Raw genomic sequence first — 21,107 nt, 5'->3', positions numbered from 1 at the left:
CAATAATAATATAATACAATATCGACTAATCCAGGAAATGTCTAGAAGTGATGCATTTCTCATCCATAAATCACCGATATATTACGACGCTTCTCAATTACACAACCATTTTATAGTAAAAAAAAATATATATTTTTTTACACATCGCACAAATTGGAAGAAATACGATTATATCATAATTGAGAAACGTATAATTAATCATTCAAAAAGCAAAATTTACGTTTAGATCATTCGATATTTGCAGTCATGCCAGAAAAAAATCATACTTTCTCATACCTATAAACTAACGAGCTAATCTAAAAATGCATTACATATCTTAGGTATAGTTTTTATTATAGGAACGTTTCTTATTATATTCCGTTTAATCTAAATACTAAAATGTGTACTTGTCTAATTTCAATTGACTGAAATTAGATACATTTTCAATCACATCATTCATAACAAATCCAGTCAGTAGAATAGAGATAAATTTAAAATGAAAAATAATGACATCTATTCGAAAGGATGTGTACGAGTATACATATATAATAATTTTACATATAAAAGTAGTAGAAGAGTGGGGGGTGGGTGGGGGGGTTTATAATTTACTAAAGATTGAAACAGATATGTACTTGGGGAAACAATAGTCGTCAAGAGAGTTACATGAATAGTATATATTTTTTAATTCAATAGAAAGAGCCTAATTGTATATATAAATACCTCATACAAGAACAATAACTATGGGTTATATAATATTATTTACGAGTAAACGTCAATGTAAACAACGAAAATCTTAAATTATATTAAAAAATCAAAATTAAACCACAAAGTCTTCTATAGAATGAAATAAAAATTTAGACACACATTTCTGAACGAAAGAATAACATAAAATTAATAAATAAAACATTAATAATTATATTTACAAAACTGCAACACTTAATCCTGGAACAACGTATTCACATTTTGCTTACAATTAAAATATATTATAAATTTAATTAAAAACACATAAAATGAACGTGATTGCATATACTTAATTATATCATAATAGCAATCAAATTCAAAACTCATTATGTAGATAAATCATCACAAATGAAAAAAATTAAAAATGGACACAAAACATACCTAGCATTAGTTTGGCCGTGTCCGGGTAAAGAACCACGTTTTGGTACACCTTTACTGGATATGGAACTGCTCGACTTGTTGATGGCGTTCTAAGTCGTAAAAATAAAATAAATACATCAAAAGAATCAAGAAAGTAACAAATTCACAAACATTCAAAACACTCACTTTGCTAATTTTGGGCTTAGTGCACTCGACTATGTTGTCTTTGCATGCGTTTTGATGAACGGTCGTCATGCAATCTGCAATAAACAATTCACAAATATAAATAAGTCATTGTGCGATAATTTAAACACATGTATTGTTAGGAAATAGTCATACGCTCGCAATACAGGGATGGTTTATTTGTCAAGGGTTTGCTACACCAATCGCAAGCGTGACCCGAATTGTAGCACGGTGCAACCCATTGATGAGTTACTTTTTTGGTTTTGTCCTAAAAAAATAATAAAAAACAAACATGTATTTAAGTTAACAATCAAGGACAGTATATTTAATTGTAAATGTAAATACAATATTTCATCTCTTTGATATGATATTGAAAATATTCGATATAGTTTCTAGTAAATGTAAATAAATTGTGAGAAACCTTTTAAAATGCTACTTCTATTTAAAGCTTATGAGAATGTAAATAGTGGTGGATAAACTTTCAATCTCCCCCCAGTTAAGTGACAGGGCTTATAAGAAGAACGCTGTGCTTAATAAATTTTCGGAAATGCGTACGTGCGCGCATAAACTTGAGCGTTATTATCGTTTGCGATATTTTTTGAGAACAATAAAAGTAAAAAGTTATTTGCACACTAAGTTCAAGGCGAAGTTGATGAAATTCTTGCTATAAATAAATACAAATATTGTTATTTAGTTTGTTATTTTAATAAATGTGATACATTTAGTAAAATACAAACGATTTTTTATCTTCAGAAAGTGATTCAACTTTCATTATGTCGTATTGGATTGGTATAGAAAAACTATAATAATATATCAAAAATGCTAGGGCCTCTGAGGCGAGTGCCCTTCCTCCCCACTTGTGTGTAAATGCGTCAATGTAAATACATAAAAAATTGGACAAAATTAAAATAGCATTTATGAATACCTTTTTTTTCCTGAAGAAGAGACTACCGCGTTTCCGTCTCTTTTGATCGACATGATGATCGAAAACAGTTCTGAAATGATACAAAAAAACAATAAATTTAAATCAACCATTTAAAATTAAGCATAGAAATTAAATAATAATAATTCAAAACAATGAAAAAAAAATGCATGCAAAGAGAAGTAAACTTGAAAGCCAACACGTATACTTACATACAAACAATATAAACCTTGACCATCACAAAAATCTACAATGTTGAATTTCAGTGCTGTATTTATACAAAAATACGAAACATGTGACAAATGAACTAAATATGTATATTTTCCAATATTGGCATCAAAAAACCGCGTTTTGAAATGTAAATTTAAATCCACACACGATTTCAGCAGCCACTGTTTGATGGCGTTATATGTATACACAACGGACTGACAAAATTTTGACTATTCTACATTTTCCTATGCGTTTTACTTACTGTAACACAAAGTGACCGGTGTGATCAGGGACAGAGACCTGACTTCGGATGATAGCCATCTCTTCTTCCGTTTCACTCTCTGTGAGCGCTCCCGACGGTGTCAGCCTTTATTCACCACACAATATGAAGACAATAAACAAATACGAGCGAATATGTATTTAAAATAAAACAAAAATAAAAAGAGTGTGCTAATAAAGCGTATCACTTACATACTAGCTTTTTTACAATAAGATATTAAAAATGAAAAAAAATATGCATAATTTCTTTGGTAATTCAGACCCATTGAACACAAATATGATTGCAAAATTTCCTGTTTCAGAGTTTTAGAAAAATTTCAATATAATATTTATACTCAGTCGGCCTGAAATAATATCGATTCTCTTATAATTGAATAATGCAATATAAAATATGCATATTTTTTTTCAAAATCCATTTAAAACATAAAAGGCATTTGAACACGACAAATTAATAAACTTTATATGAAACAGAGACACGTAAATAAAGTAATAACAATAAAAAACCAATAAAAATTTTAATGCAACGAATGATTTTGTTAAAATAAAATTAGAGATATTATGTGACAGAATAATCATGCATATGAAAAATGAAATAAATTTTATTTGTAATAAAAAAAAGTATATGCATAGCCATGGCTCCCATAAAAGAAGCCATTGTGCAAATTCATATATATATATATATATATATATATATATATATATATATATATATATATATATATATATATATATATATATATATATATATATATATATATATATATATATATATATATATATATATATATATATGAATAATATGATAAAAAATAATACACACAAAATCTATGTAATTATTTAAATCGTTTCGAAAATTTGACTAACAATTATGATATTAATATATAAGACAGCAAAAATCGGACACAGTATCTATAGAAATATTTAAAACAACGCACAGATTAGTCACGATGAATACATGCGACAATTTCAAGTGTCAAAATCAGCAAAGGGACATTAAAAAAAAATAACATCAATCGTTATCATCATCCGTTCGATTCAAACTTACCTCTAAAACAAAACACCGTACGTAATCAAGGATTAATAACAACTAAAATGACAATTCATTTAAATACGAGCCGACCAATCTTTCACCGAAACTACCGAAAGATTATTTCAAAGTGCACATTACGTTTAAAATCTAATACGTAGAACTATACATATGAATAGCAACATCATAAATATTGTGAATTTAGTATATAGTAGTAGTATACAATATTGAACACAAAAAGCTTCAAAACGTGTGATCCCCGCTCTATCGAGTGTATGAAAATGAACGGATCGTATACTAACAGAGGTGGAGCCGACGGAGCTTCGTGAGGCAGAGCGACGATGCTCGGTGTCGAGATTGACTTTTGCAGCGGCAGACGTGGCGATAGTCTCGATTCGGCTTCGCGCAAAGCTACTATCTTCTGGAAATCTTTCTGCAAGTGATGAAACGAGAAGATTCAGCGTATGAAATTCGCATTCGAGAATGATTGTGTTATCGATGATGCTTACCTGTAGATCGGCTTCGTTTAGCGAGTGGGTACTTTGTGCTGCTGTGTGTCTACCTGCACGTCGTCGGCCTCCGTTGGCTGTTCTTGGCTCCGATCCGAGCAGTCGTCTGCCCCTGGTGCCGCTCGATGCACTGTTATCGACGTCGTCGCATTCAGATTCCATCGAAGACAACGACATACTACTATAAGTAAAAATATTTCATGTTAATTTTTGTAGGTAAAAGAATTTTTTTTTTGATAATTGTAATAAGTTTGTATGATTATTCTTGTATTAAAAATATAATATGTATGTATACATTATTTACTCAATACGAAGATTTTAAATTTATTTTCAATTTTAGCATATTCATATTTCATTTTGGCGAATTGTTCAGTTTTAGCATCGATTTCTTTTAGACATAATTTTCAAAATAACGATCAATTTATGAAATATATACAATTTAAAGCTAACAATTATCACAAAATTCTAATAATCATGATCAGTGATGTGCTGCTGTAGGTTCACATCCAGGCCCGGCCCGAGAGTATATGGCGCCCCTAGGCAGATTGGTTTTAACCCCACCCTCTTAAATTTTTCTTCAAGTTCTTGAAATTTTATGTTGAAGAAAAATATATTAAGACAAAAACAATTTTTTTAATTTAAAATAGGGACGTTTATGTATAAAAATGAATAAAATACGGATAACTACGAATAAATTCGGTAATGAAGACATTCATTTATATTCAATAATGACATTTATTTTTTCGAATATGATTGGTAAAGATATTTAATTTCGTGAAGCAAATCCATCCCTGATAAATATGTACAGTACATATGACGGGCTGAAAACCAGACTGGTACAATTGACATTTTTGAAAAAATCTGATTTAAGTGCTAAAATAACAGCATATATGAAATGCTATTATTTTAGCACTTAAATCAACTTTTTTTAAAAAATTCACTTGTACCAGTCTGGTTTTCAGCCCGTCATATTATACATACATAGACAGTCAACTTTCCGCGTTCCTCATAAATTATAATATTTTACAATCAGTATTGTTACTTCGAGTAGAAAAATAAAGTTGAATATAGAATGTTTTATAAGTTCAAAGAAAGTCAAATTATTATACTATTTATTTTTTCAAAAAAAGACAAAAATGGGAGCACCTCGCAGCGCTCTAGGCATTTGCCTAGTCTACTGCGTCTTTCACTCGGTCCCTTTTCGAGCATTGATAAATGAACAACAAATAAAATTTGCCAAGTATAGGAAATATTGATATAAATTGGAGCAACATGCTCCAAGGTCAAAATATATTTCATAAAATGATTGGAAACATGACATTTGGGCTACAGATAAAATGGCAGTTTTGTAAAATACATTTGGGCAACAAAGACTGAAGGCAAAAAAAAGGGCTTAGCTGAAAGGTTACGATCGAGTCGTAAGATTTTTTTTAATAAAAGAATTAAAAAAAACTTACATCCTTGTGGGATGATTCTGACAATTATGTTCAAATTATCCAGATAGTTCTTTCACTACTCTCTATTGAAAAGAAATAACAGGATTCTCAAAATCGTACAAGACACTTTCATCTTCTGACTTTTTTTTAGATGAGTGAGAATGGAACGTAAAGTGAGCGGTCCTATGGCCTCCTAAAACCGTATAACTGACAATGTTATAATATGTTATATAGACAATGCAATGTTAAAAAATATGAGTGTGTCTTGTCTCGGATGAATTGCTAATACCATCAAGAGCCGAAAACTTGAATACTTTGGTCACACAATGCGACAACCCTGGTACGTACATATCAACTCTTGCATCTTATTATCCGAGAAATGATCTCCGAAAAGAGAAGAAGGACGTCCTGACTGAAAAACCTAAGGCAATGGTTAACTCAAAGTACCACTACATTGTTCCGGGTGGCGGCCAACAAAATTATCATTGCACATATGGTTGCCAATATCCAATAACGGATAAGGCACTTGGAGAATAAAAATATAAATCTAATATATAATTGATCTATAATCTTTATTATTTGCTTGTCGTGATTGGTTTCGGTCAGTCCGGATGACATATTTTGAAACTCTATCTGGTGAGGACTTATGGAATTCATAACTTGAAAATCATAATCGAGAAAGAGTATTACGAAATACAAAAACCTTGTAAACATAGAATGAATTCAAGACGATAAACGATATATAATAATAATAATTATTATTTTTAGTTGTTTGTGTATATATATGTTTTGTTTTTGTTATGTCTAATTTATTATTTTGTTTCTTGTCTTTTCTGTTATATTTTTGACCATTGTGGCGCATTAGGAATTCCTGTAATGCTACAACGGTCCAAACTTTAAATAAATAAATAATCAAAAATACCTCCTCTGCCTCGTGCGATCTTGTGTTAGTTTGTGTCGCGAGGTGATGTCTTCTAAAGCGGTCCAAGATCGGCGTCTAGACATTTCATTGACTTCCGCTTCAATCCTCCAAGGCAGCCAAGACCTCCCGTCACCCACTACAATACAAAATAAAACTTTAAAACCTTTAATTGAATAATATAAATAAAACATAGCATAGAATATACTAACTGCTGCCTTTCCTACTGCCGGAATAGTCATGAGCGAGGATGTGCGAGTGCGTTGGAGTGGCCGGCGACGGACAACAGTCTCCGTCGATCTCACCCAGCTGATCGTCCTTGTTCAGAGAAGGACACGACGTGCTCAAGCGGGCGAACTGCTGTACCATGTTGACCTGAAAGTACAATTCACACTGTACACGGATATGAATGAGGGTTCGGCGAGGGTGCGGATCGGAGTGTAAGCGTACCTGTGGATTGAACGCTTGGTGTCGCATCCGATGGACGGCCTGGTGGATTCTCTGCAGGTGCTGCAGGGGCTCGTCCAGGATGCCCGGCGAGTGAGGGGTGACACTGATGGTGGGCACGGCGCGGGGGGCGCGCGGTCCGGAGCCACCTCCGGCCGCCGCCCCCGCGCCCATTACTCCCGCCACGGCGCCGGTCACTGAACTCTCCGAACCCGAACTTACGGCTGCCTCATCTGAAACCAAGAAAAATCCAAACCCGGTCAGTAAACACACTCGACGATTTCATTATTGTTTTTCAAGTGTAATATGTATAATGTAATAAATAGTATCTGATAATGTGTATTTTTAGCGTCGGGTGTACGATATGAACTCTACATATAGTAAATATGAGTGCAATGTTATCTGTTCTGGCTAAATAGGCCTAGTTCAAATTCAAATTACACTTATATATCATATATGCATTACAATGCAATGCAATATTAGCTGTTATATTTGAATATGACGGAAGTTCAATTTTTAGTTACAAAAACACTATTTCAGTTTGACTTAATTCACAAATTGTTATCACTACTTTTAATTCGATATGTCCAGAATCTGGTTTGAAAAGCAGAATAAACTTATTACAGGCCACCAGTATTTTAAATATTGTAAAACGCAAAACATTATATTTGATGTTTTGTGAGATATTTCTTTTCAATTTCAAATATAACAGCTCTTAAATTGAGATTTGAGTTTTGTATTTAAACTTTTTACTGATTATTCATGGATTTAAATATGCTCTTCATAAAGATATTGTGGATCACCCCAATGCGTTAAATTACAATTGCATTATGCAATGTCATTACAAGGCGACACCTATTGCCAACTTTATACATATCGATGGCTCAGTGCACAGATATTGTATGTCCATTTTTGAATTTGTATCGAATTTTAAGTTTGTAGATGCTGGAATAATTCAGGTTTTTCCTTTCAAGGTAAATTCAAATAATGGTGAGAAATGAGAACAGGTGGCTAATTTGGTAGGAACCGTTTCAACAATGAAATCAAATAAATTGACAAACTCTGATAGGAAACGATCGACTTGGAATCACATACATAGTCATACATACGAATCATATTACTAGTCTTCGGCGGTGGAGCGTGTTTTTTCAGGAAACAGGGCAAACTACACAGCTAGATAGCAAAAAAAAGGTTCACCATAAAAATGAACAACGATGCGCAGGGTCGCGCCGGCCTATGTTTATCACAAACTATCACAGGATATTTTTAGATGTCACTGTGAAATTAATTTCGAGTCATAGCCTTAAATACGAAATAACGCGCAGCGGTGCGTTTCTGGCGATGAAGTGGTTAATGAAAAATAGCCACCAAAAATATGAAAGATAAACGTTCTCAATACTCGTTCCGAAAACGCAGAATGCAAGAGCACAAAAAAAAAGGTTTCCTGCGAAGTAAACAATAGCCATATTGCCCCAAAAGGATAGTGCCCTAATCAACATCCGCTATATAGCCATTATATGTATATATAATATCGCTATTTCGTCTGTCTGTGTATCTGAGATAAAGCTCGCCGTACTATAATAGTCGTTCCGATTCGACATACATTGTATGTACGTCACAGCTAAACCACTACCAAAACGAAAGAAAAAAAACTTCTATATATACTAGTCGTTTGTACTAATGTTTCCGCTTGGCAGAGAATTTATCTATTGAAAATTTATTTAATTAATTAATTTTTCTACTGGTGCTTTATATTGTTTATATATAGGTAGTTGGGTAGTTTTTACCATTTAAAAATATAAATAATCAATTAAATATATTTAAAAGGTATATGAAAAAAATTCGATCGCGTGGGGTTCGAAAACATGACCGACAACACATTTCTTTTAATTTTTTTTTATTTAATAACTTAATATGCCAACACCCATGCGATGATATGTATGTCATCGGGTACAACACTAGTGATATATACATATATGTATGTATATGGGTCATAAGTTATGACCCATAACCAGAGATAGGCGCGAAAATGCGCTGAAACGGGATCCTATTGTGAATTTCTATTGTTAACCTTTTTTTTTGCTAGAAAATAACACAAGAAACCCATTCATTTTGAGCTGGTGCATCCTAGCGCCGCGCACTGGTCATGACTAGAGTTAGGATAGGGAGCGTGCTTTTTCCAGGAATCAGGGCGGTTTGGCTCTATTTACAAAGTTAGAGTGCAAAAAAAAGGTTCGGCGAACCTTTAACAAACCAGAGACGAACATTTGAACAATGAACGGCGCGCTTTGGGTCCGCTCACTAGTCATGACCAGCCTTCGGCGGACGAATGCGCCGAAACGAGAAAAAAAAGGTTAACAATAGAAATTGACAAAAGAAACCCATTTATTTCGAGCCGGCGCATCCACGCGCCTCGCTTTAGTCATGACTATACATCGGATATAAATCGAGGCAGAGGGTTTAGCTATTGTTAATTTCATAAAAAAAACAATTTTTTTTTATAAGCATTTTTGCCTTCTTGCTATGAACACTATTGGAACGGTGTATTGTTATTTTCAACTGCTCGGACGACCATTCGATGTCTAGTCGCGTGTGGTGCTAGCGGTAGTAATCATTATCAATCTACATATGTATGTACATATATGTAGTGTTGGGATTGAACGAAAGGCTGATGTATGGGCTATGGCTGAGAAAGGGTATGTTACGACCGATTGTAGAGGGGGGATGGAAAAGTGGCAGAGGGCGCGAAAGGACCGCTATTTTACAGTTAGTAGAAGTTAACCTTCCACTGGGGCGGTTGGTCGTTAAACCACCGCGTGGTGTCGTTTTAATAAACAACATGACTGAAAACGCACGTGTTTGATCTTCAATTCCACCGCCACATCCCATCGTGGTCCTGAATAGCGTCATCTATTCAGGAATTCCACCCACAATTGGGGGCTCGTCCGGGATTAGGCGGCAGTTTGAAGACCACGTGCTACAATGTATCGGAGGAGGAGGCCGACATCTGGTCGTAGGACGTCGAGAGGGGTTCGGGAGAGGGCGATAGAAGAGCCAGTCGCCAGCCGAGCCAAGCTGACTTTCCAAGACATGGAGGGCGCCGTCCCCATTTTCACCGGAAACGACGACTATCCGGTAGAAAAGTGGGTGGCGCAGATCGAAGAAGTCGCACACTCGGCAGGTTGGGGCAGCATGGAAAAGCTGCTGTTTGGGAAACGCCTGGTCAAGGGGGTGGCCGAGAGGTTCCTGCGCATACAAGATGGGGTCTATTCGTGGGAGAAACTCAAAAGCGCATTACTGGAGGAGTTCGCTCGGATGGTGAGTGGGGCGTCAGTCCATAGGAGGCTGTCCAAGTCGCAGAAAACGTCAGAGGAATCGGTCAACGAGTACTTTTACCGGATGCGGGAGATGGCGAGCGTGGGTTCGATCGAGGATCGCGACCTCATGGAATACGTCATCGACGGGATCCCTGGCAGGTCTTCTATGAAGGGGATGCTGCATGGTGCCCGCAATTTGAAGGAGTTCAGGGACAAGTTGAGCGCCTTCGAAGGGCTGGTGGAAAAGGTAAAGGCAGAAGAAGCAGCCGCAACCGTAGCCACGGCCAAAGCAGTGCCCGCACCCTCAACTGGAGGCGGCTGGAGACCCAAGGCGAGGACGCCGGCACTGATCGACACAGGCAGTGAAGACAACCTCGCCGGCGAGAACTTCGTACATCGATGCGGCATCATCACTAGTGAAAGTGTTCCTGTGGTAAGAGACCAATGTAACAGCTCCGGTGCCATTCGTAGAAAAGCTGCGGAAGGAGTAAGGAGGGCTGATTCGGACTTGAAGGATGGAGAGCAAGAAAAAATCAAAGTGGAACGCGATAAAACGTCAAAACCACGAGTTCCGATCGAGGTTAAGTTGGAACAGAGTCTGCGGAGGGAAAAAGAAGAACGGGCTTCACAAGAGATGTCTGCTCATGCAGAACCCAACGATTCCTGTTCAAGCGAGGCTGATGGAACATCAAACATGTCACATGGTCAGATGGTGAGGACCCCCTTAGAGCCTCCAGCGTCGCCGTCTCGAGCTCATCTGGACTATTCTTCAGTGCGACCGAACACAGAAAATCGATCATCAACCACAGATTCAATTAGGATGAAGAATGATGAAAGTAAGCATCGCAAACCATGTGGAATAGACGTTTCCAATAATGAAGAGGACGGTGTAGACATGAGTGATCGAAGTGAGGACACGGGTAATGGAGGCCTGGACATGGGTGATGGAAGTATGGACGGTGATGGTTTGCATATTGGAAGGCTTTGGGACAACGGAGACATGGCGTTTTCAAATAAAGATGAACCGCCCGATGGTCAATTCAGTAAAGGGTCTCATGGTCATTCGAAGAATCCTAAAGATGAAGACGAAGAAAATGGGAAACATGAAGAAAAAGATATGGATAAATCACCAGAAGGAATAAGAGACCCAGTCAAAATTTCAACACCAAAGGACAATGTATTCACTTTCAAGCTCGGTCGTAGTCAGATTGATGTTACTTTAATGGAAAATAAAATAAGACCATGGATTAAGAAAGGAGTTTTTGGATATATCGGTGAACCAGGAACGATATTGGTCAACTTCATATGTGGCAAGATACCATATGGAAAGCCGTGGGGCGACGGGAGGTCCATCGCGGACAACATCATCGGACAGCCGCGTGGAATCGCGACTGGCATCGGATAGTGTTTAGGTTGTGCCGATTGAAGTGAAGTGTGTGTCAGTGAATTAGAGAATAAGTGGAGTACCCGGAGGGGGTTTAGTTAAGACTTACATGATATTTGATTATTGTTTTATTTTGTTAGTAGTTATGATTTGAAATATTGTTAATGTTTTATTGATTATTCTAGTGTTTTCATGTTTTGGCGAGTGTTTGGTATGTTGAATAATGTTTTAATTTGGTTACATGCCTAGAAGAATATGAGATAATTGTATTGAAATGTAATTCTAGTGATGTTTTAAAATGTGATTTGTTTCTGATGTAAAGGTGTTGATTTTAATGCTATGTAATTCTTGTAATGATTTTAAAATGTGATTTGTTTCCGATGTGAAGGTGTTGATTTTAATGCTATGTATTTTTTGTAATGATTTTAAATTGCAATTGTGATGATTTATGTGTAACTTTAATTGTGATGATCTGTGTGTAACTTTTTTGAAGATTGAATTGTATTGAAACGTGAAAAATTGATATGATACTGAAATATGTTTAAGGTTACTGTGGAGTAAGTTTGAGATTATTGTGGAGTATGTTGAAGACTACTGTGAAGTATGTCTGGGATTATTGAGAAGTATGTCTGAAAATTATGTGTAATATGATTGAGGAATGGCCCGGCAGGTGAGAGAAACCTGAGGGCAGGTTTGTGGTCAGGAAAGGCCGAGTTGTAGTGTTGGGATTGAACGAAAGGCTGATGTATGGGCTATGGCTGAGAAAGGGTATGTTACGACCGATTGTAGAGGGGGGATGGAAAAGTGGCAGAGGGCGCGAAAGGACCGCTATTTAACAGTTAGTAGAAGTTAACCTTCCACTGGGGCGGTTGGTCGTTAAACCACCGCGTGGTGTCGTTTTAATAAACAACATGACTGAAAACGCACGTGTTTGATCTTCAATTCCACCGCCACATCCCATCGTGGTCCTGAATAGCGTCATCTATTCAGGAATTCCACCCACATATATTATGCCAATTTTCGATACATATGTATTACAAAGTTAAATATTTACTATCATAAATTTGATTAGAGCGGAAACAAAACACTTGTATCAAATTATGCAAGTTACAAACGTCATAATTGAAAGAATGACGGCATCAAATAACTTGAGCTGATTGGAAAACAACAAGATTTTTCCTCTAATGTATGTAGTATTAAATTGTGCTTGTACAATATTTTAATACAATTTGGGTAGGTCTGTATTTATTTTATTATTTATTGAAAAATCAACAGACAACAAATGTAGAAATGCATTAAAAATAAATAATAAATGTAACAAAATAACATCTGAGCCCCATTACAGATTTATACAAATTACATAAAATGGTACATAGAGACAAACAAATGAAAAAGAAAAGAATTAAAAATAAAATATGACTAAATAGGACAGTGCATAACTAAACATAGAGTGATAATATAATATCGGATAAAGATTATATAATAGAAATAGAAATGGATCAATCAATCAAGACTCTCCTGATGACAGTCCTGAATTGATGCAAGGAAATTCCGAATAGATCAACGTCATTCAGCTCCCCGTTAAACATACGATAAACACACTGTAGTATATAGAAATATTTTAGGGAATTGATTTTGAAAGGATTAAGTGAAAAGAGTGCAACGTGTCTAGAATACCTAACTGAGATCCTAAAACCAACTTTACCCAGTAAATCGGGACAATCGAGGAAACAATTTAGGAGCTTTAAAAGGAATATAGCATCAGTGAGACGTCGCCTGACAGAAAGATTGTTAAAGGATAGGAATTTTAAAATATCGGGAACAGTAGTATGGGCGTAGATAGAAAAACAGTAGCGTGAGGATTTGATAAAATTTAGTGGATCTTTTTCAATACAATCAATATGAGATATATAAAAAGGTGACCAGATAATTGATTCAAATTCAAGGTGAGACCTTTCAAGGGAAAAAGCGAGCTAATAAGAGGCTAGTAAAAATACATAAATGCGATGGTGGCGCAATCATCCTATGGGATTTTTCCGAGCATGTTACGCTATAGATCGAATTTTGCCAAATTTCGAATTATTGTTATCGCGAACGCGAAACGCATGAAATATTTAACCGTTTTCCGGCCCGGTTGAGTGCACCTTTTGGGCCGGTTTCCCGGAAAAGCGCGAACAGCAATTTTCCACTCAGATCATAAAACATGCAACGATCTGCTCAACATTAAAATGACTACCTTTTTGAAGTTCGTGTTTCCCCTCCACACACACACACACACACACACACGCGCGTACGTACAAACCTCACCGTATCCTGAATAATTTATTCACATCCGCAAGCAGACACGTGTACTTTAAACATTAGTATTATTTTCCACGGATTATTTTCGAGCGATGATAGTGCTTTTGTGCCGTTGTGGATGATGCTCGTGATATTTCCGTAGCAATCGTATTGTTACGTACGCCGCGGATTGAGCGAATTGCACTTAGACCAACGGATATCTGTTATCGGATTAACTAAATGCATGCACTTACTTCCAAAGATTATATCTGGACTCTAAGTGCATTTAGGCTAAACAATGACCGTTATTAGTTATTTCTCAGAATCGGTACGGGAAGACCCAATGTCGTGGAAACACATATCCGAATACGTGACTATACAACAGGTAAACAGATTAGGCGTCCTGAGAGATCTACCCTTTATAAGGCGGTACGTAGGCGATATCATGTCATTCTGGACGGAGCAGTGACAGTGCGTGTATCTCCTGAATCATCAATAAATGCTGTGAAACGACTGTTGGCCTTTTACTTGGATCCTCCACCCACCCCTACGCAACAGTATTATAAAATAAAAAATATATAAAATTTCAATTTATGAAGTTTGAATTTATTTCATGTTATTTTACATATGTTGCCCTTAGAGGGGCATGGTGTAAATCCATATATGGCTTAATTAAGTTATTGATGCAGTTTTATTCCCATTTTCTTAGGGGAACAATTTAAACGACCATCCTATAAAATAAAAAGCAATTTAAAACATGTTTTGTACAGTGAAAAAAAATTGTGTGCACGACGGATACAGATTGCATTAGAAACTTTGCTTTGATCATTGAAAAAAATATTTGCTACTTAAATGTGAATTACAATGACCAAAATACAGACCGACAACGACCAACGCTTCTCTCTACTGGATTCCTTATTTTTTACTCTTCAAGAATTATCATTTTAATTATCGTGTACTGAAATGAATTGACAAATTATTTGACATTATGAATGGTTTGGTGATTATTCCGCACAAAGCAATCTCGTACACGTCACTAAAATCTCGATCACGGAACATCTAGCACCCGAAAATTCCACCGAACTATCATATTAATGAGAACACGAGTGCCACATATACCGTATCCGCGATCGCAATGTGCGAAAAATCTGTTTATCATTATGAATATTTGGAATTGTCATTTATTGATTGAACCTTTTTGTTACGACAGACAGACCTAATTGTAGATTACATATATTGATTACACGATAACCAAAGTCACCACAGTTTAACGATTTACGGCTTTCGCCTATTATTGAATCTAAAATGAATAGGACTGATAAGCGCACGAATAAACGTAACATACAAATATTGCCTGCAACTGTTAGAATATTGAATAATTTTTCAACATTGACAGAATTTAAATCACGTTCTTGGCTTCCCGCTGTGACCGTAAACAGTAGGTGTTCTCTAAACCAAATTCGGGCGTAGTTGCACGTGCAGAATGCATGTTTTGGAGGTCGCACGAGTATGCATATCCATATGCAACCAATAAATTTCTCCTACATTTCTTCAAATATGGGATTTACCGTTATCGATCACTGTCGAACAAGGATAAAATATCTCCAGGGGGTGATTTTTAGAACTATGTACTGTGTACCGTGTATGTATATGGGCTATGTGTGCTGCATTTTTACAAGACTCTTTTATGTTTGCTTTCGCAAACGATTGAGCTAAAATTCCTAGTCTTCCGATCATTTTGAAACTGTGCCATTTTTCCGCATGTTTAAAAGTATAAAAAAAAAACACGTACCACGTACCACTCAGAGTATTTTTGCCCTTACCCTTTTTACATCTACATTTCTAGTTCTTATCTCGCAATATTAATAACATATAATACATTTGTCTGTAATCAAATTCCAAAGCAAGTCATCTAATATATAATTTCGAAAGATACTGTATGTAAGGTTTGGGTAGTAGAACCAAGAAAAACCTGTATATACATACATATATTGTTTTCTATCAATATTTCCTCTTAGAAAATAGTGCCACGGGCATTAAGCGCCATCTACTGAAAATTAATTTAATAAATAAATAACTTTTTCTATTGTTTATATGTAGGTAGGTCGGTAGTTTTTACTCATAGTACACCCGATGAAATTTTCATCGGGTCTATCACTAGTAAAAAATAAATCGAACTACAACTAAGCTGGTCCTTTATATTGCCATCTAAACTTTTATGGTAGAGGGTCAACCTTTCGACAATTTCACATCCTGGCAACCTATTGGTATATAGCAGGCATATATTGTACGCCGGTTTGAAAATCGAGTTAGGTAAGTAGGTATGTATGAATAATACAGAGAAGGAGTTGCTTCCGAGTTGGCTTTTGTTCTCGAAGCAAAGGCAGTCGTCAGTCATCCCAAGGAGCGCCACGACAAAAGGGAATTCTCAATACATAAGTTTTAGTCGTCACGTTCAGGTTGATACGCTTTCAGCGTCCGTAGTCAATGGCTATTATTATCGTCTCGAGAGGGACTACACTTATATTATAATAATATTACGAAACCGATCGCAATGGAGGTTTAGCACGAAATTTGCCCGGAGGAAATGTCAGTTGCCACATTTTTCCCGCAGATACTCGTATGCACGCTGTGTCAGTTTTCAATCAGCGCGTACAAAAGATGACCTGAATCCGCGTTCTTGCCCGAGCGTCTTGAATGGACGTGGGATGAAGTCGTGATTATGAGAAACTGACAAAAATGTCAAAAGTTCAAGTGCACAATTATTATTAGACGCATTTGTCTTGGGCGGGTCCCGTATCTTCTAAAGAAATTTGTACAGTAAGTATGAAAAAAATATATTCCCTTTGATTAACGAATTAAGTGTATCTTTTTTTACAAGGCTATTCTATGTTTTTTATATCTCATTATATTTATTTGATAATAAATTTGTATTATACCATGATTAAATTACGGGTTTTATTCCTGAGCGACACCTATGGTATTAAACTTGTACATATACACATTTGAAATCATACTCAAATATGTAGTAGGTAAGATGGTTTCGCCAACTTGATGAGGAACCGTTTCAAAAATGAAATCAGATTGGCAAACTCTGATAAGAAAAGATCGACTTGGAGTCCAGCAGCACTGCAGAAATACTTTGAATAAATTCAATTCAATCGAGGTTAACCCAGGGCATGAACCCGGCTACCTCTCGGTAGTTAGCATTAACGAAACTACTGCTGGCTGTATATGTTAAGTCTTAGTACTACACTAGACAATAAGACAGTGGTTAGAAATTATTTGTATCAACATATGAATGTAGGTCAAATCATTGACATTTTCGGTAATAAAGAGACTAAAATTAAATTTAAATTTAATTAATTAATTGTAAATTTCAATTTCTTCTTATATTCTATTTTATAACCTTTTCCAAATATTTTAATACTATAGTTTAATTATGCAATGTTCTACATATTTTGTCATGCCTTTATTATTTACTTTTTAATTTGTTTTCCTTATATTTATCTTTTTCATTTTTGTAAAAATCTATTATTGGACTCGGATGTTACATATATTATTTATTTACTATTTGTTTTTTTATACATATCTATGTACATCCTGTCTGTTGATTTTTCAATTAATAAAATAAATAAAGAGACGTGTGGCAATAATTGTAGTGCCTTTAAACAAAATGCCACATTGCCCGAGGAAAAAGATCTTCGATCAATGTGTCTTACCAGTGATGACGTATGGATGCGAAACATAAGACATTGGACGCCAAAATGTTAGACAAAGTCCAACGCACTCACTCAAAGAGGCATGGAACGCTCTATGCTAGGCATAGGGAGACGAGTTAGAAAACGGAATACGTGGGTGAAGTGTGACAATGGTAGTTGATATAGTGAAGAGTGAAGAGATTGAAATGGCAATGGGCGGGTCACGTAGTTTTAAAAAGGATGATAGATAGACGAAAGAAGTGCTCGAATGGTACCCAAGAAAATGTAAAAGGGTGTAAGGAAGGCCACAATGGAGATAGGTGGATGAGATAAGAAAGTTGTGTGGGATGAGTTGTATGAGTGTTGCCGGAAACAGAGACGAATGGAAGCGTGATGGAGAGGCCTTCATCCAAAATTGGATGAGATGCTCGCGAGTAAATTCTTATTATAAACTCTTATGAATAAAAAGTATTGTATACATTTGAAGCGTGATACAAATAATTTTCTTAAAGTGATACGAAGAAATCATAATTGTTCTGATTCGTCAGATTACATAAATATACTGAGTAAAAATAATGTGTTATTAAAAATTTATTTCATTTCAGAGAAAATGTACATAGATAAGATATTCGTAAGATAAGATTAGTATCACATTTGAATGTTTAAAAGGCATATACTTTAGTTCAATAAAAAAAGATTAAACCTTTCAATTTAAGGTCCGAACGCACAAGGCGACAGTGTGCTGCAGCAACGCAGCGCAGCAAATCAGAATTGGTACAAAAGTCAGCTCTGACGCATAGTGTCGCGCCACTAGTAGTGCGTTCTATCTTATACGATTTCATACAAACAATATTTGGCCAAAGATATTCAGACAATATGTGGTCTAAGCTTAAAGAAGTGTTTATATAATATTAGAGTACTTCGACCGAATCGTTTTTTATTCAAAATTGAGTTTTATGAGAGGACTATCTAACTAACTGGACTATCGATTAATCGGGACAGTCGTTTATTATAATTTTAGTAAATTTTCTAGGAAAATTGTATATTTGGTCATAATTAATCGGAATCAATTTCATTTTAAAAAAAAGTATTTTTTTCAAGAATGCAAACAATTCAATGCGAAGAAATCTAAAATATATGTACATAGATTAGGAAAAAGCTACGTAAATTATATACGATTTAATTATAAAAATATAGCGTGTCGTCGGATTGAATTGCGTGCTGTCGATCGTTATAAATGGCTTAATATGGAGAGAAAAATGCTGAAAATAAAAATTTTATATTTAGATTTAAACGGTCGAAAGCGACAAAGCGACGCGAGGCGAACGAAAACTTTTCATTTAAGAGGAAATGAAAAATATTGATTTTGTACAACGTAATATTGGAGATGTTCGATAAGAGGCGCGAAACGTTTCACACAGAATGTTTCAGAATTCGTTCAATACAATTTTTATTTTAATCAAAAAAAGTCAATTACAATTTTGACATCTGTAATTTCACGAATTATTTTCATATACATATGTAACATACAATTTGGTAATATGTATGTAGTAAGCAACATTGTCTGCAATTATTCAATTAAATAAAAAAATATATTTCATAGAACATGAGCACTCACTCGCCTTTACGAGCGACGAGTGCAATTATACAGGACACAATACAATCAATATACATACATAAGCATTTTATACAAATGCGAATTCATACAAACATCCACAGTGGAGAAATTTTTGCTGCATTTTACAATTAAACTGGCGAATCTCAATACACCGAATAACTTGAGATTCGCATGAGAGATAGGAAAGGAGACGCCAATTATACAGGAACCATTTCAATGACAATCAGAAAAATTGGCAAACTCTGATGAGAAACGATCGACCTGGAGAAACAAATCAAGGTCTGGCCAGCAGCGGGACTCTAGTGGGACTCGAGCTCGTGACCACTCTGCTCGAAAGTATAATATGCTTACCACTAGTCCACGCCGCTGGTTAAATGGTTTGCTTTTCATATCGTATAAAAATCATACAAAGATATATTTCGATAGCTAACTTTCACTGATCGTCAACGGGATCCTACGCGAAGATCCCACAAATCAGCACTGATTCAACAAATTCATGTTACGAAACGAATTCGGGCACACCGATCGCACTGTATAATATTTGTACAATTGTTATACATACTTCACGGCGATAAACAGACGAGTCGGAATTCTGAAGCGCAAACATCGCCAAGTTAAATCAGTACAGTACTTCGAATGGCAATAAAATTAAAATGAGCGCGAAAAATGGGGGAGGGGGAGGAGGAGCGATGATCCACAAGGAAGCGGGCCTGGCAGAATCTCAAAAATTTTTTTCCTTCATCTCGTTTTATGAGGTTTCGATTTACGTCGATCGTGTCGATTCAATTTTATTACCGAGGAGGCGGAACGCGCACCCATCTCGAAAAGAGAGACGATTGCTCGCAAATCAAACGGATTTCGCGAAATCTCACCGAACGCTGCAAAATGACGATAACGTTTTATAGAGTCTTTGAAGTGCGACAATTGAAATAATAATAACAATAAAAAAGTAAGTATACGCATAACGATTATGCCATTAAGCGAACCACTGATGTCAACGAAAAAACGCATACGTGTGTATTTCCAAATGAAAAAAAATACAACATAAATTTACTAAATTATTATTATATGCATATATAGAATGGGAGTTCGGTCTTTCGTGTCATGCGGGGAAGACGTGCTTCTGCGTTCTTCCCGCTATTACTCGCTTAAACCCGGCTATTGCACGAAATTTAATCTAAAAACTTAACCATCTAATCACTTATTCTACTAATTGCATCCTAGTATAATTTAAGTGTAAAAATAAACAGCAAATCGGTCGTAAAAAGCGGTTTTATATCAGTTATTTCGAAAAATTTTGTGCTAATTCTTGTGTCAAATCTGAGCAAAAAAATATACGAACGAGATACATCTCCTTACCTGAATACAAAAAAAGGGTCCTTCAGTCGGTCCCACAGAAGCAATAAATCTTCCACATAATTGCTTCCAGCCAAAAATCTTTAACGAACTTTACTTAATAGAATAATAGCAAACAGAAACGGTGTTTCCCAACTGTCTATCAGTTCTTTTTTATATTTAAATTATATTAAAGTAATTCGTGTAATTTTATATTCTTTACTAAAGTTATTATTAAAATATTAAATTGCAAACCGCACTCACATATATAAATCCGTTGTCTCCAAAGAGGCGTCTCACGATAAAGATCTATAAAAAAGTAGTATAACAATTGCTAATCTATTATTATCATAACTAACTACTTTCACTTACAAAGTAACCCTGTTAAATGGCATGTAATAATTCATAAGTGATCCAAGTGATACCTAGGATGACTATCTGTCAAAGCTGACCACAGAGA

At 35.5% G+C, this 21,107-nt stretch overlaps 1 protein-coding gene across 2 annotated transcripts in view; it reads right to left on the bottom strand.

Moving 5' to 3' along the window:
- The window catches only part of cyst (rho guanine nucleotide exchange factor 18 cysts), an 81,578-nt gene that overhangs the window by 15,660 nt on the left and 44,811 nt on the right, over positions 1-21,107 (bottom strand). For both annotated transcript variants that reach the window (XM_077441921.1, XM_077441920.1), the window contains 10 exons: positions 7,016-7,245; positions 6,778-6,940; positions 6,569-6,704; positions 4,211-4,391; positions 4,004-4,134; positions 2,658-2,762; positions 2,189-2,258; positions 1,420-1,531; positions 1,267-1,340; positions 1,102-1,190 (listed from right to left, as the gene is read on the bottom strand). In XM_077441921.1, coding sequence (XP_077298047.1) covers positions 1,102-1,190; positions 1,267-1,340; positions 1,420-1,531; positions 2,189-2,258; positions 2,658-2,762; positions 4,004-4,134; positions 4,211-4,391; positions 6,569-6,704; positions 6,778-6,940; positions 7,016-7,245 — 1,291 coding nt within the window. The remainder of the gene's footprint in view (positions 1-1,101; positions 1,191-1,266; positions 1,341-1,419; positions 1,532-2,188; positions 2,259-2,657; positions 2,763-4,003; positions 4,135-4,210; positions 4,392-6,568; positions 6,705-6,777; positions 6,941-7,015; positions 7,246-21,107) is intronic.

This window comes from Arctopsyche grandis, chromosome 12 (assembly GCF_051622035.1).
Source record: "Arctopsyche grandis isolate Sample6627 chromosome 12, ASM5162203v2, whole genome shotgun sequence".
NCBI classification, from domain to species: domain Eukaryota; kingdom Metazoa; phylum Arthropoda; class Insecta; order Trichoptera; family Hydropsychidae; genus Arctopsyche; species Arctopsyche grandis.
The sequence above is the reverse complement of the archived record's forward strand: the minus strand, read 5'-3'. Positions and strand labels throughout refer to the sequence as shown.